The 16,002-nt window shown below is 56.3% G+C and overlaps 2 protein-coding genes across 2 annotated transcripts; both read left to right on the top strand.

Moving 5' to 3' along the window:
- The first annotated feature begins 640 nt into the window (after window positions 1-640).
- On the top strand, window positions 641-14,569 carry SDHB (succinate dehydrogenase complex iron sulfur subunit B). The gene is made up of 8 exons (XM_066203148.1): window positions 641-728; window positions 4,072-4,199; window positions 6,466-6,551; window positions 9,027-9,163; window positions 9,527-9,643; window positions 11,737-11,838; window positions 12,409-12,531; window positions 14,392-14,569. Exons 1-8 carry the CDS (start codon window positions 654-656, stop codon window positions 14,467-14,469), a joined length of 846 nt encoding a protein of 281 aa, XP_066059245.1. The 5' UTR covers window positions 641-653; the 3' UTR covers window positions 14,470-14,569.
- LOC136300591 (EMI domain-containing protein 1-like) lies at window positions 10,624-11,728 on the top strand (the record flags this gene model as incomplete). The annotated part of the gene is made up of 2 exons (XM_066203090.1): window positions 10,624-10,628; window positions 11,119-11,728. Coding segments are annotated over exons 1-2 (615 nt in total), but the record flags the coding sequence as incomplete, so codon positions are not given.
- Window positions 14,570-16,002: the final 1,433 nt, after the last annotated feature.

Raw genomic sequence — 16,002 nt, forward strand, 5'->3', positions numbered from 1 at the left:
CTTAGCTTTAACAAACTCAAGGTTTCAGTGATTTAATGACCACGGTGAAGAAGTTTCAGCTTGTGCTGGCTAAAAGCGGGCACTGCTTACAAGTAATTACAACAATTAATTTAAAAACAGTTAGGAAAGTTACTTTTCCAACAGGGGGGCATTTTTTGGGCAGGGGCTGCCCGGGGAGGTTTGGACACCTGGAGGTGTGCAAGGAAGGCTTGGGCACGGCACTCAGTGCTCTGGGCTGGGGACAAGGTGGGGATCAGCCACAGCTTGGACTTGAAGGTCCTGGAGGGACCTTGGAGGACTTTTCCCACCTTAATGTCTCCGGGATTCTCTGCTCCTCAGCGTCCACCATTTGCCCCGTTGGTGTCAGGGCAGGTCCCCTCAAGGAGGGAGGTGGCAGCAGAGCTACCTCCATGCAAAATAATGATGTTGGGAATTAATGGAGAGAAAACAAGGGGAATTTAAGAAAGAAAAACGGGGATTTAGGCGTCCTGCCCCCGCCACCCCGTCGTGTCCCACAGGGCGCGCCACACCCAACATGGCGCCTTTCCTGAGGGCGCCGCCACACCTAAAATGGCGGACCCACCTTCCCGTCAGCGTACAACATGGCGGCGACGGGGGCGCTTCCGGGGCGGGCGGAAGTTCGCAGCGCGAAGATGGCGGCGGCCGCGGTCGGAGTCTCCTTGAGGCGCGGAGTCCCCGCGCGGCTCCTGCGGGCCGGGCCGCGGGCGGTGAGGGCCCGGGGCGGCCGCGAGGGTTGGGAAGGGAGGGAGGGGAGGCGTGGCAGAGGCGGCCGGGGGCTGCAGGGGTCCGGGATGGCGGTGGGAGAGAAAGGGGGTGAGCCGAGGGGGAGGGGGAGCTGTGGGGAGGAAGCTGGAACTGGAGTGTGGGACAGGGAACGGGGCTGTGCGGGAACTGTGGGTGGGCTGGAGAGAGGGCGGAGAGGGCGCTGGGGGCGGGAGGGAGCGGAGGAAAAGGTGGGAAGAGTGGGTGGGAGAAGGGGAGGGGAAGGAGCCGTGGGGAGGGGTCTGGAGAGGCCGGTGGGGTCTGGAAGGGCTGGGCGGGAATTGCGGTGGGAGGGGGCCTGGAGGGGGACTGGGGAGCGGCAAAATCTGGGAAGAGTGGGTGGGAAAATGGGGTGGGCTGCGAGGGAATGGGGTCGGCGGCAGGGGTCTGTGGGGGAATGGGGTCGGCGGCTGAGGGTCTGTGGGGTTTGGGAGGGAATAGGGTCGGCGGCTGAGGGTCTGTGGGGTCTGTGGGGGAATGGGGTCGGCGGCTGAGGGTCTGTGGGGTTTGTGAAGGAATAGGGTCGGCGGCAGGGGGTCTGTGGGGTCTGTGGGGGAATGGGGTCGGCGGCTGAGGGTCTGTGGGGTTTGGGAGGGAATAGGGTCGGCGGCTGAGGGTCTGTGGGGTCTGTGAGGGAATAGGGAGGGGAGAAGGGGATGAGGGAGGAGGCAGGAGAGATCCAGGATGAGGTGAAATATGGGAAGAATGGCCGGGAAGGGGACAGTGCTGAGGAGGGGCTGGGGGCAGGGAGCAGCTGGAAGGGTCTGGGAAGGGTTTTGGGGGAGAAAAAGGATGACAGGAAATTTGGGGGGTGGTTCAGGAAAAGGTCAGGAAGAGCAGTGGGAGCAAGATGTGGGATGATCCTGAGAGAGGGGAGCAGGGAAGGGAAGTGGAGCCCTGGAAAAGATGGGGAAGAGCAGTGGGAAGATTCCAGGAGGTCGGGAAGAGCAGTGGGAACACTCCAGGAGGTCGGGAAGAGCAGTGGGAACACACCAGGAGGAGGTTGGGAAGAGCAGTGGGGACACTGCAGGAGGTTGGGAAGAGCAGTGGGAACAAAGGTGTGGGATGATCCCGGGAAGAGCGGCAGGATGTGCCCGGGCACTTGGGGATAACTGGGGCAGGGGGAGCTGCTGGGTTTGATGGATCCAGGAGCAGCTGGGGGTCAGAATTTCGGGAATATCGGTCTTGCTCCGGGCAGCAGGAGCGCCAGGATCTCTCTATATAAAATATTTCCATTTGTATTGAAATACATATCTTTTTATCTATATATATTTATATAAATATCCAAATATTTGTATAAATTCATATATTTGTCTTTTTTTGTTTTATATTTCTCTATAAATATAACTATAAATACATACATATGATGTGTATATACATATATCTTCTGACATTATATATAGACATATCAATATATAGATGTATAGATATTTTTATTTCTATCTAAAATGCATGCATAAAGATATATAGACGTAAAATATGATTAAACTATTGTAATGACACATACAAATACATACGATTTACAAACGCACACATAAAGATGTGTAATTTATAAACACATGCATGGAGTGTATAAATTCATCCCATATAAGGTGTATTGTATACATTATATATGTGTGTGTATGTATATAAATACATACAAATGTGATGTGTTTTGTGTGCAATGTAAGATATATAGATCTATTATATAAAAATATATACATGTGTATAAATATAAAAATATATAAATGTCTACATATAGGATATATAAAATACGTAGAATATATCAAATGCATCAATAGAATACAGTTTAAAATGCACTATATAAATAAATGGGATTGTATCATTATAGTGACAGTCAATAGAATATACAAACACATCCATATAATTTATAGACACATCCATAGAATATGTCTAAATTCATCCCTTGTAAAATGCATTGTGTACCCACATATATATATATATAAATACAGAAATACAACATGTTCTATATATGTAATACACACTGTACAAATACATGTAGTGTATATTGAATACCTAGAACATATCAAATATATCAAATCTATAAATGCAGTGGCTGTAATTGAAAATGCAGTATGGAAATAAACACGTGATTATATCAGTATAGTGACAGTCAATAGAAGATACAAATGCGCACGTGTGATTGATAAACACACATAAATAACATACAAATGCACACATGTGATTGATAAACGCATAGAATTTATAAATAAAATACAACAGCGCACATGTGATTGATAAACACACGTAAATAACATACAAATGCACACGTGTGATTGATAAACACACGCATGGAATTTATAAATAAAATACACAATAAACAGTGGGCACGCATGTATACACACATATATGATGCTTATGCATATATATTTTATATATGTGTTTATAAACACATACATACAACATATAAATTCGTCGCATATAAAATGCATTTTGTACTCACATATACATATGTATGTGTATATATAAATACATACAAATATGATGTGATTTATGTAATATACACTGTATAAATACATATCATATATATAGAATATACAGAATGTATAGACACATGGAGTATACTTTTAGAGACAATATACAAATAAATATATTATTTATTTATAAATATATAAACATGTAATTATACACTTATAAAGACAGTGTAATATACAAATACATATAATTTATAAACACACGCATGTAATTTATAAAGATATAATTAATAAATGCATCACACAGTAAGCAATGGACACTTACGGATACACACGTATACCTCTTTGTGCACGTATATCTATATACCCGTTTTTGTATATAAGAATATAGGGCATACAATGTGTTACATGTAATGCGATGTGTAACGGGTGACTGCATACAGTATGCTAATAACAGGAATACACAGAGCGTGCAGTGCGCACGGGCGTACGCGCGCATCGCCAGATCTGAGCGTCCTGTGTACCTGTGGGTGTGGTTAGGGGGTGTGTGTGTCTGCAGATACGTGTGTGTGCGCTTCATGTGGTTCTTAATGTGTGCACGCGTGCCCACCGCTCTGGATCCTCCCGATGGGATCTGAGCTTGGTTTTCCTCACATCCAGGGTGGGATCTGAGCCTGTTTTTCCCCGGATCCATGGTGGGATCTGAGCCTGTTTTTCCTCAGATCCAGGGTGGGATCTGAGCCTGTTTTTCCCGGGTTCTGAGGCTGTTTTTCCCTGGATCCAGGGTGGGATCTGAGCCTGTTTTTCCCAGGATCTGAGCCTGTTTTTCCCTGGATCCAGGGTGGGATCTGAGCCTGTTTTTCCCCGGATCCAGGTGCTCCGGGAGGTGCAGACAGCAGCAGCGCCGACGCCGCGGCTGAAGAAATTCGCCATCTACAGATGGGACCCCGACAAGCCCGGGGACAAACCCCGCATGCAGACCTATGAGGTGGACCTGAACAAGTGGGTATCCCTTGGGAATGGGGCTGGGGAGCAATCCCAGCTCCAGGGAATGCGGGCAGAGGCTGCTCACCTCTGGCGCAGAGCAGCTTGTTGTGGGCACGGCCACCGTGGGTGTTATCCCGGGTTAAAGCCGGTTTTCCCCAGCTCCTGTGGGGCTGCTTTGCCCTGTCTGACCTCTGACAGTGCTACTGTCCCAGCAGGGAAAGGTGACAGTGCTGTGACATTTGGGGGGCTGTCCGTGTCCCTGCTGGTGGCTTTCATAAACTTGGTTCATGTGGGAAGTTTGGGGGCTGCTAAAGAAGAGGGAGAGCAGCTTTTCCCATGGCCAGGTGCTGGCCTGGCAGGTGTCAGGAACAGTGGCAGGGGACGGGGTTTGAGCTCAAAGAGGAGAGGCTTGGGTAGGACACTGGGAAGAAATTCTCCCCAGGGACAGGTTTAGATGGGACATTGTGCGGTGGAATTCTTCCCTATGAGGCTGGCACAGAATTCCCAGAGAAGCTGTGGCTGCCACATCCCTGGAAGTGTCCTAGGCCAGGCTGGATGGGGCTTGGAGCCACCTGGGATAGAGGAAGGTGTCCCTGCCCCTGGGGATGGGATAGGAAGGTCCCTCCAACTCTGCGTTCCGGGATTGTGTATTCCAGAGGGGAATTCCATGTGCAGCTCACGATTCTCGGGGAGAGAAGGTGGGAGCTTTATCTGCTCTTCCCATGGTTTATCCACACCTGACTGTGGTATCCCAAAATAGCTCCAGCTTCCCTGAGATCCTGGGAAGGGGCTCAGAAACCATCCCGTGAATGCTGTGCCTGGATTTCCCTGAGCTCCTCCAGAGGAATCCAGCCCAAACCCTTCCCTGAGCTCCTCCAGAGGAATCCACCCCAAACCCTTCCCTGATCTCCTCCAGAGGAACCTACCCCAAACCCTTCCCTGAGCTCCTCCAGAGGAATCCAGCCCAAACCCTTCCCTGAGCTCCTCCAGAGGAACCCACCCCAAACCCTTCCCTGAGCTCCTCCAGAGGAATCCACCCCAAACCCTTCCCTGATCTCCTCCAGAGGAACCCACCCCAAACCCTTCTCTGAGCTCCTCCAGAGGAACCCACCCCAAACCCTTCCCTGATCTCCTCCAGAGGAATCCAGCCCAAACCCTTCCCTGATCTCCTCCAGAGGAACCCACCCCAAACCCTTCCCTGAGCTCCTCCAGAGGAATCCAGCCCAAACCCTTCCCTGATCTCCTCCAGAGGAATCCAGCCCAAACCCTTCCCTGATTTCCTCCAAAGGAACCCACCCCAAACCCTTCTCTGAGCTCCTCCAGAGGAATCCACCCCAAACCCTTCCCTGATTTCCTCCAAAGGAACCCACCCCAAACCCTTCTCTGAGCTCCTCCAGAGGAATCCACCCCAAACCCTTCCCTGATCTCCTCCAGAGGAATCCAGCCCAAACCCTTCCCTGATCTCCTCCAGAGGAATCCAGCCCAAACCCTTCCCTGATCTCCTCCAGAGGAATCCAGCCCAAACCCTTCCCTGATTTCCTCCAAAGGAACCCACCCCAAACCCTTCTCTGAGCTCCTCCAGAGGAATCCACCCCAAACCCTTCCCTGATCTCCTCCAGAGGAATCCAGCCCAAACCCTTCCCTGATCTCCTCCAGAGGAATCCACCCCAAACCCTTCCCTGAGCTCCTCCAGAGGAATCCACCCCAAACCCTTCCCTGAGCTCCTCCAAAGGAATCCACCCCAAACCCTTCCCTGAGCTCCTCCAGAGGAATCCAGCCCAAACCCTTCCCTGATCTCCTCCAGAGGAATCCACCCCAAACCCTTCCCTGAGCTCCTCCAGAGGAATCCACCCCAAACCCTTCCCTGGAGCTCCCACTCCCACCCAGCCCCTACTCAAAACCCACAGGAGTGACAGCTCCGGTTTTGGGGTGGCTTTGCCCCAGTGAATCATCCCTGGGTGGTGCCCTGGGTGTAAAACGACGGAAATTGTCCTGGAGTGTTTGTCCCGTGTCCCTGCTGAGTCACGGGGACAGGCAGGGCTGTCACAGCCTGACCCCGGCGGGGCCAGGGGCCAGCGCAGGTCACTGCGGTTGGAGCTGGCTGAACCCGCCGTGGCCAGCACAAGAGAGGCTGATCCCAGATCCCCGCTGGCTCCCTGGGCTGGACACGGAATGAATGGGAGCTGGTGGAAACCCCTCTGGTGCTGCTGAGGGTGTGTGCAGAGCTCAGAGCCTGAGTGTGGGCCTCGGCAGGGTCGGTGACTTGGGATCTGTGCCGCAGGTGTGGGCCCATGGTGCTCGATGCCCTGATCAAGATCAAGAACGAGATGGACTCCACGCTGACCTTCCGCAGGTCCTGCAGGGAGGGTAAGGACGGGACATTCCCGCCTGGGATGCTGCGTGTGCTGGTTGTGAGACCCCCAGAGAGCTCAGAGCCCCCTCCCCTCCCCCCCGTGGGGATAAAACACCCGAGGGAGCCGGGGAGCAGAGCTCACGGGGTGTAATGACACACTTCTGAGCTGCCAGCGCCAGTAACTCCTTCCACAGCTCCCAGTTGTTCCAGTTTCTCTCCCAGTCTGGCTCATCTGCTGCCTCCCAGTGCGTGGGGAAAGCCAGGGAGAGATTCCAGGAGGGCAAGGGTGCAATGGGAGCGAGCAGCAGGGGCTGTGCCAATCCTGCTCTGGAAATCAGACTGGCTGGAACTGGGAGAGCACTCGGGACTTCGAGGAACAGCTCCAGGAATCTTCTCCTTGGCCCTTTGGCCAAGGGCAGGGCTGCATTGAGGAAAAGGGCACACCGGTGGTTTGGGGTTGTGGCCGCTCCCAGATCTGGTCTGGGTCTGCACTCAGACTTCCCCTGGGAAAAACTCCTGAGTCACGGGTCATGCTGGGCTGCTGAGCTGTGGGATTGCATTCCTGGCTGGAATGACTCTGGATTAGGGTTGTGCTGGGCTGCTGAGCTGTGGGATTGCATTCCTGGCTGGAGTGACTGTGGATTAACGAGGTGGGTCTGCAGGCAGGGGCAGTCTCGGGGCAGGTGGTGCCCGGAGCTGTTCTGTCTGGGATGGGAATGGAAAGCAGCACTCCCGAGGCACCGTTTCCTCTGGAATCTGCGCAGCAGGGCAGGAATTCCACCCAGAGTGGGGCTCCCAGACAGCCAGATCTCTTCCTGAGCTGGAATTCATTGCCCTGAATATCTTCCCTGGACAAGACGGGTTTTCAGGCCGGGCTGGTTCCGTCCTGCCCCTTGTGTGGCACCCCCCGATGCCGCATTCCTGCTGCAGGCGCGTGCTCCCGGCTCTGCAGCCCGGCTGCCCTCCCCGGCTGCCTGGAAAATACTTGGGAGCCTTTCTGCAGTGGGAGGAATAACCTCGTGGCTGTGCCAGGGGGCTGGGACACTGGCAGAGGTGGCATTTCACCCCTTTGTCGGGCTATTTTTGTGCCCCTGCTGTCCCTCCTCTCACCTTTGGGAGGGCAGTTGGCGCCCCGGGAAGGGGCACGAGGGGACGAGCTCCTGCCTGGAGGAAACGGGGTTATCTTCCTGAATTTTGGGGATGATTTGGGTGGTTTAATTCCCCTTTAGTGAGGAGAGGCTGTGGGAGCTGGGCCTGTTCATTCCAGAGGTGAGGGGGCATCCTGCCAATCCTCACAGATATTTCCAGCAGATGGCAGGGGATGGTCCCAAGACTCTTCCCAGTGGTGCCCAGAGACAGGACAAGGAGCGGCTGCCACAAATTAAAACACCAACATTCCAGCTGAACATTTGGAAAAAGTTCTTTCCCTGGAGTGGAACTGCAGCTCCAGCTTTTAGAAGGAAGAAGGGTAGAGTGAGGTTTGTGAGGGTTTTGTGAGTTTGCTGTCACTTGGATCCATCCTGTCACCTCCGAGGGTTTGGAAGGAAGAACAGTATCAGCCTGGATTCCAGGTTTTAGGGGAAAAGGGGGTTCTGAGCACCTCCTCTGACAACTGTTTCTGTGAGGAGCAACCTATTTGTGGGTTTGCTACAGCTTGGATCCGTCCTGTGGCCTTCCAGCACAGAAAGGAAGCACAAAACCAGGCTGAAGTGGGATTTTTAGGGGCCAAAAAGACTGGACAGTACCCAGGGAGGTCCCAGCTCTCCCTCTCTGGAGAGTCCCAAACCCCCCTGGACACATTCCAGTGTCACCCGCTGCAGGGTTGGACTGGCTGATTCCCAGAGGTCCCTTCCATCCCTGCCAGACGTGGGATTCCCTGGCTGAGGAAGCTGCAGCAGTTTCCCACGTTTCAATCTCAGCTTTTGTTGTATATTTTTATTTCTGTTATTTATTTGATGCCTCTCTTGGCTGCCACCTCGTGCTCCAAAGCCAGGAGCAGACCTGGATGTCCTCCCCTCCCCAAATCACCCAAAAGCCGATGAGGTGCCCAGGCCACCTCATTTTCTGCTGGGGAAGGAGCTTCCCCGTGGACAGCGTGTTTCGGTGGTGATGGAAGCAGCTCCCGTGGTTGATCCTTGCTGAAGTTCAAAAACGTTTGGCCCTGGTGGCGAATTCTGGTGGTTTTCTCGTTTGGGGTTTTGGGGGATGGGGGAAGGCCCCGGTGGAGTGGGAGGGGGTTTTTTGGCACCCTGGCAGGTTGGGAAAAGGTTTTCCGGGACAGGTGAGGACACTGATAGAACAAGGAGGGATTTTTTGGGATGGGTGAGGCCTCCAGAGGGTTGGGAAGAGCCTTTCCAGGAGGTTTCCTGGGATGAGTGAGCACCCTGGTGGATTGGGAAGAGTAGAGTAGAGTTTCCCCAGGACAGCCCAGGGCCGTTTTTGGGGCCTGAAGGGGGAATCCCACACTTTGCTCTGCTTTTCCCCCTCAGGGATCTGCGGCTCCTGCGCCATGAACATCGCCGGGGGCAACACCCTGGCCTGCATCAAAAAAATCGACAGTGACCTCAACAAAGTCACCAAAATCTACCCCCTGCCCCACATGTACGTGGTGAAGGACCTGGTTCCGGTGAGTGCAGCCCCTGGCAGCACCCAGGGGACACCCAGGGGTGGGGACCGGGGCGTGGCAGGTGCCACCAAGGTCAGGGCTCACGTGTCCCTTGGGTGGGTCCCAGTGACAAATGTGTCCTGGCCTGGAATGTGGCAGGTTTGGGGAGGGAATGCCACCTCCTGCTCGGGTTTTGAGGTGGAAATTTGGAGTGAAACTGTGCCAGGAGGGGATTTAGGCGGGATATTGGGAAGAGGCTCTGCCCCTGGGGCTGGGCCTGTAGGGAAGGGTCAGGGCCCCACAGCTTGGGCAGCAGGGGTGGGGAGGGGACATTCCCTGAATCTCCTTAGCCCCATAACTGGATCCCGTGTTTTCCTGCCCCAGGACCTGAGCAACTTCTACGCCCAGTACAAATCCATCCAGCCCTACCTGAAGAAGAAGGACGAGTCCAAGGAGGGCAAGGAGCAGTACCTGCAGTCCATAGAGGACCGCCAGAAACTGGTCACTGTCATTTCCCGTGGTGACACCCCTCCCAGGGCAGCCCGGGCTCAAACCTGAGCGCTCCGCACCTTCCCATTCCCATTCCCACTCCCACTGCGATCCCGATCCCAGAATGTGGGACACAATCCCCAAATATGGGACACGGCCCCAAGGCCGCTGGCTCAGGGCTGGGACCTGGGCTAGCCAGGGGGGCTCCAATCCCATTGCCCCCTGTGAAATTCCTGCTGGTGGGAGCGCTCTGCGGGTTCCAGCTGCAGTCTCCCAGTGGGGAGGGGCCTGGCTGTGCTGTGCTCCCAGCTCACTGGGGTTTTGCAGCCTGGAAAGCTCCTGGGAAAAGCCAAAGTGCAAGATTTGGGGGGTGTGTCTTGAGCAGGAGGGATTGTGAGGGGATTTTGTTTTGAGGGTGGATGAGGAACAGCTCTTTAGAAGGCTGATAGCAGGGCCAGGTTTTGGGGTGGATTTCCATGGCTGCCGCAGGGATTAGCAGCAGATCAGGAGGGGTTTTTCCTCTGAGCTGCCGGGATGTATCCATCATTCCATGATCCCAAGCTCAGCCTGTCCCTGCTCCGCTGTGGAGGCACCAAATCTCCATGGTGCTGAGGGAGAGGTGAATGTGAGCAGCAGGAAGGGAGGCTGAGCAAAGGGGATTCGGGGAAACACTGGAAGTGTCCCCTTGGTGTCCGCAGCCAAGCTGACATCCCATAATAGCCCCGGGTGTGAGAGCTGAGCAGCCCCAGGGCTGGACAGGCTGCAGGGATCTCTATCCAGAGGCAGCCGTTTGTTCTCCTGCACCATTGCCCTGTGTGAGCACTGGAGCCCCTTCCTCAGCCAGGTGGGAACAGGGAAACCCAAAAACCACACCCGGAAAACCGGCTCTTGATCCCTTTGCTGGAATTCCTCTCCCTTTGGGATCAGCCCGTGTGCAGGACAAACTTGGATTTGGCTGAAAAATTCCTTTAAATCCTCCATAGTTTGGAGTGATGCGGTTAGAAATCGGGTTTGGAGTGGGGAGAGGGAACTCTTCCCTTGGTGCTGGCAGCTCTTCCCAAAGGCTTGTTTGGAGCTGCCTGGAATTCTGTCGCTAGGAATCTTCCTGAAGTCAAGTTTTGATTCCAAAACAACTTGGAGGAATGTGAATTAAGCCAGGTTGGGCTCTGTGCCTGGGGGAAGTTGATGGGCCACAAGGAGGCTCAGGGGACCCCTGAGCTCCTCAGTTTCCTGCCTGGGATGAGGAATCGGCTCCTTATCCCAGCAGGAATGAGCCCCCTCCCCCTTCCCTGCTGAGCAGCCCTGGGGTTGTTAACTGGGGACAAATCCGTGCCTGTCCTGGCGGGGACGGGCTGGGGAGGAGGCAGGGGGGCAGGAGAACCCAGCAGCTTCCCCTTCCTCTCCAGGCTGTGCCCTTCCCCAGCTGTCCCAGGTCCTGGTTCACTGTGTGGGTGCTGGAACTGTGGAATAATACCCTGAGCTGGAAGGGGGCCACCAGGACCATGGGGGCCACCGGGACCATGGGGGCCACCAGGACCATGGGGGCCACCAGGACCATGGGGGCCACCAGGACCATGGGGGCCACCGGGACCATGGGGGTCACCAGGACCGTGGGGGCCACCAGGACCATGGGGGCCACCAGGACCGTGGGGGCCACCAGGACCATGGGGGTCACCAGGACCATGGGGGCCACCAGGGCCGTGGGGGCCACCAGGGCCGTGGGGGCCACCAGGACCGTGGGGGCCACCAGGACCATGGGGGCCACCAGGACCGTGGGGGCCACCAGGACCATGGGGGCCACCAGGACCATGGGGGCCACCGGGACCATGGGGGCCACCAGGACCGTGGGGGCCACCAGGACCGTGGGGGCCACCAGGACCATGGGGGCCACCAGGACCGTGGGGGCCACCAGGACCGTGGGGGCCACCAGGACCGTGGGGTCCTGGCCCTGGTCTGGGAGGGTTGAGATTGTTCCCCTCAGGAACGGCTGCCCCACAGCAGCTCTGCCTCACCTGGGGGGCTCGGAGCTGCTCGGTGGGGACAGGGGGGACCCCCTGTGTCACCAGCCCTGCGGTGACAGCCTGCCGTGTCCCCTCCCCTCACAGGACGGGCTCTACGAGTGCATCCTGTGTGCCTGCTGCAGCACCAGCTGTCCCAGCTACTGGTGGAACGGGGACAAGTACCTGGGCCCTGCCGTGCTCATGCAGGTGAGGACGGAGCCTTTGTCACCTGGCCGGTGTCACCTGGCCGGTGTTGATGCCTTGGAGCGCCCGCCTAGGGCGGAGGCCGGCCGAGGTTGGCAGAACCAAAGCGGGCGTTTGTTAAAGGCCTTCCAGAGATAGACCTCGGGCGGTCAGAAACCTCCGAGGCTGCACCCGAGGTGGACCATGGTCACCAGCTTTTCAGACAATTATAAATTTAGTTCATTTCCGTATCGGGGGTTCATCCTCCAGTTACAGCCTCAGGTAATGAAGTCATTTACCCCCAGTTTGCTCCCCCCCAGGATTCACTTTTTATTTTCACTTTGTGGGGCCTGAGGCTGTCGGGTGTCCCTGAGTTTCAGGCCCGGGGAGGGATGATTTTGTGTGCCCAAAGTTGAGAACAGCAGCTGGCACACTGTGTGCAGTTTAGGGTCAGGCACTAAAGCAGCGCAGGATTTGAGAAATACAAAAGCTGAAACCCCGAGGGATCGGTGTCACCCGGCCTGGCCCGGCCTTGCGGTGGGCCCGGGGTCTGCGGCTGGTGGCAGCGGTGTTTGTGTCCCCGGCCGTGGCCAGGCGTACCGCTGGATGATCGACTCGCGCGATGACTTCACCGAGGAGCGGCTGGCGCAGCTGCAGGACCCCTTCTCGCTCTACCGCTGCCACACCATCATGAACTGCACCCGCACCTGCCCCAAGGTACGGCCCCGGGCGCGGCGGGTGGCGGGGAGGGCGCCGTGGGTCGCGCTGGCACTGCCACAGCCTGGCGTGGAGGGTCCACGGGTCAGGGTGGCAGTGACACCCCTGCCATGGCACCAACACGTGGCACTGAGCCGGGCTGCTCCAGCCAGGCCTGGGCACTGCCAGGGATCCAGGGGCAGCCACAGCCTCTTTTGGAAATCCATTCCAGGGCTTCTCCACCCTCACAGAGAGGGATTTGTCCCAGTATCCCACCTAAACCAGCACGTGGAATCCTGGAATGATTTGCATTGGAAGGGACCTCAAAGGTCACCTGATTCCATGGGCAGGGACACCTCCCAGTATCCCAGAGTGCTCCAGCCTGGCCTTGGGCACCTCCAGGGCTGGAGCAGCCACAGCTGCTCTGGGAATTCCATTCCAGGTCTTTCCCATGCTCAGGGAGGGATTTATCCCACCCAGACCTCCCCTCTGTCAGTTCAAACCGTGTCCCCTTACCCTGTCACTGCCTGTCCCCATCCGTCCTTTTCACAGGCCCCCTTGAGCTGCAGTAGGGTCACAGCGAGGTCTCCCCATCCCTTTTCCATGTCTTTCTGGAATTCCTGGTGGTTTCCATAGGAAAAGACCCCTTTAGGTCCCAGTTTTCCCCAATCTTCCCCGTTCTGCTGAGCCTGGGGACACCCGGAGCTCGCAGCAGAGCTGCTGTTGGGCTCAGCTTTTCCTCCTCAGCCGTGGCCCTGGGGATCCCTGTGACCGCAGGATGTGGGAGCAGGGCCCTGCCAGGAGTGCTCCAGGGAACTTCCGAGTCGTTCCTGGGGAGAACTGAGGGAACTTCCCAGATGTGGCTGTGCCTCTCCCCAGCCTGGCTCCTGGGAGCTGGGGCAGCATTGGGATTGGAGTGAGCAGCTGCCCCCTGGCAGGACTCAGCCCACAGCCTTTGTTATCCCACCTCCCTGGGGTCAGGCTGCCTCTGGAAATCCAAACACCCATAAAAACCTGGAATTCCGCCCTTTATCTCCCTTTGATCCCGATCAAAGGCCGGCTCCCAAGGGAGAGTTTGGCTCCAGGGGCGGGAGGGGAGCTCCAGCTCCGCGTCCTGCTCCGGGCTGGGCCGCTCTTCCCGGGGAAACTGAGGCTGGAATGGGGCAGAGCTGCACTCAGACCCTCTGGAATTCCCAGCCTGGCTGGAGTCGGGGCTCCCCCAGGTGTCCTGAGCCTCCCTGGGCTGGGAAGGAGGATTCATGCCAGGCTGGACTCGGGTTTTTAGGGAAAAAGAGGTGTTGAGCAGCTCCTTAACAAGTATTTTCATGAGCAGCAACACATTTGTGCGTTTGCTGTGACTTAAATCTGTCCTGCACAGAAAGGAAGGACAATATCAGCTGAATCCCAGCTCCAGTGGGGATAAAAAAGCGGGGTACCAGCAGATTTGGGAGTTCACTGTCACTTGGATTGCCCTGTGACCTCCCCCCAGCTTTTAAAGGAAGCACAGTATCAGCTCAGTTCCGGGTTTTAGGGGAAAAGAGGTGAAGTAGCAGCACAATTGTGAGTTTACTCCTGCCTGGATCCGTCCTGTGGCCTCCCAGCTTTTAAAAAGGACAGACTCGGCTGAATTCTGTCTTTGGGGGAAAAAACCTGGTGGAATAGCAACAGATTTGGGAGTTCATTACGGTTGTAATCCATCCTGTGACCTCCCAGGCTTTGAAAGGAAGGGGAATATCAGCTGAATTCCCGGTTTTAGGGGGAAAAGGGTGGAAGAGCAGCAGGTTTGGGAGTTCACTACGGCTGGGATGAGGAGGAAGGAGGGAGGAGGGAGGGAGGGGAGGTGCTGCGGCCCCCGGAGGCGCTGACCGGCCCCTCCCGCAGGGGCTGAACCCCGGCAAAGCCATCGCCGAGATCAAGAAGATGATGGCCACCTACAAGCAGAAGGCAGCGGCTGCGTGAGGGCTGAGTGACCCTGGAGTGACCCTGGAGTGACCCTGGAGTGACCTTCACACCTGTGCCGGGGTTACCTGTGTACCTGCAATAAAGGCTGTAAAGAACAGCTCGGGCTCCATCCTTTATTAATCATTTATTAGTCATTAATTCCCTTCCTGGAATGTTTTACCATCCCAAACCTCTGGGGGCTGGGAGGAGCTGGGAGGCTCTGGAAATCCTGGGATTGCCTGGGAACAGGGAATGGTGGAGAAGCTTTTTTTGGGATACCAAATCCCCAAACGGGATTTGGAGCTCCCGGAGTGCAGGATGGGGCAAAACCCCGGGGCCAGATCCACCAGGTACGAGGTGTCCTGTCCCACCCCGTGGGATCCTCACTGGTGTTCCTGATTTTCGCTCCAAATCCTCAGAAAAATGGGATTTTCTAGGGGTGATTCTTCTTCTCTCTCATGTTTTTACCTTGATGTCCCAATTCCACCAGGGGTGAGGTGTTCTCTTCCCACCCCTATGGGGCTCTGGTTTACATTCCTGACTTTTATTCCCAGTCCTAAGAAAATGGAATTTTTTAGGGGTGAATCTTCCTCTTTTTCGTGATATTTTTACCTCCAGCTTTCTCCAGTTTGGGATGTTTGGAGCAGCTCCTGGGGCTGAGAGAAAGGAACCGCTTCAGCTTTGCTGATGAATTCATGATTCTTGGCCTGAATAATTCAAACCTCGCAGAAATTCCGGTTTGGGGGTGCGGACTCCAATTCCCGGCATCCCCCGGGGTGTCCCAGCCGGGTTTGGGGGCGCGGACTCCATTTCCCGGCATCCCCCGGGGTGTCCCAAGCCGGGTTTGGGGGCGCGGACTCCATTTCCCGGCATCCCCCGGGGTGTCCCAGCCGGGTTTGGGGGCGCGGACTCCATTTCCCGGCATCCCCCGGGGTGTCCCAAGCCGGGTTTGGGGGCGCGGACTCCATTTCCCGGCATCCCCCGGGGTGTCCCAGCCGGGTTTGGGGGCGCGGACTCCATTTCCCGGCATCCCCCGGGGTGTCCCAAGCCGGGTTTGGGGGTGCGGACTCCATTTCCCGGCATCCCCCGGGGTGTCCCAGCCGGGTTTGGGGGCGCGGACTCCATTTCCCGGCATCCCCCGGGGTGTCCCAGCTGGGTTTGGGGGTGCGGACTCCATTTCCCGGCATCCCCCGGGGTGTCCCAGCCGGGTTTGGGGGTGCGGACTCCATTTCCCGGCATCCCCCGGGGTGTCCCAGCCGGGTTTGGGGGTGCGGACTCCATTTCCCGGCATCCCCCGGGGTGTCCCAGCCGGGTTTGGGGGCGCGGACTCCAATTCCCGGCATCCCCCGGGGTGTCCCAGCCGGGTTTGGGGGCGCGGACTCCATTTCCCGGCATCCCCCGGGGTGTCCCAAGCCGGGTTTGGGGGCGCGGACTCCAATTCCCGGCATCCCCCGGGGTGTCCCAGCCGGGTTTGGGGGCGCGGACTCCATTTCCCGGCATCCCCCGGGGTGTCCCAGCCGGGTTTGGGGGCGCGGACTCCATTTCCCGGCA

The sequence above is a fragment of the Chamaea fasciata genome, unplaced genomic scaffold, assembly GCF_029207755.1.
Source record: "Chamaea fasciata isolate MVZ Bird 193981 ecotype frontalis unplaced genomic scaffold, bChaFas1.0.hap1 SCAF_23, whole genome shotgun sequence".
Classification (NCBI taxonomy): domain Eukaryota; kingdom Metazoa; phylum Chordata; class Aves; order Passeriformes; family Sylviidae; genus Chamaea; species Chamaea fasciata.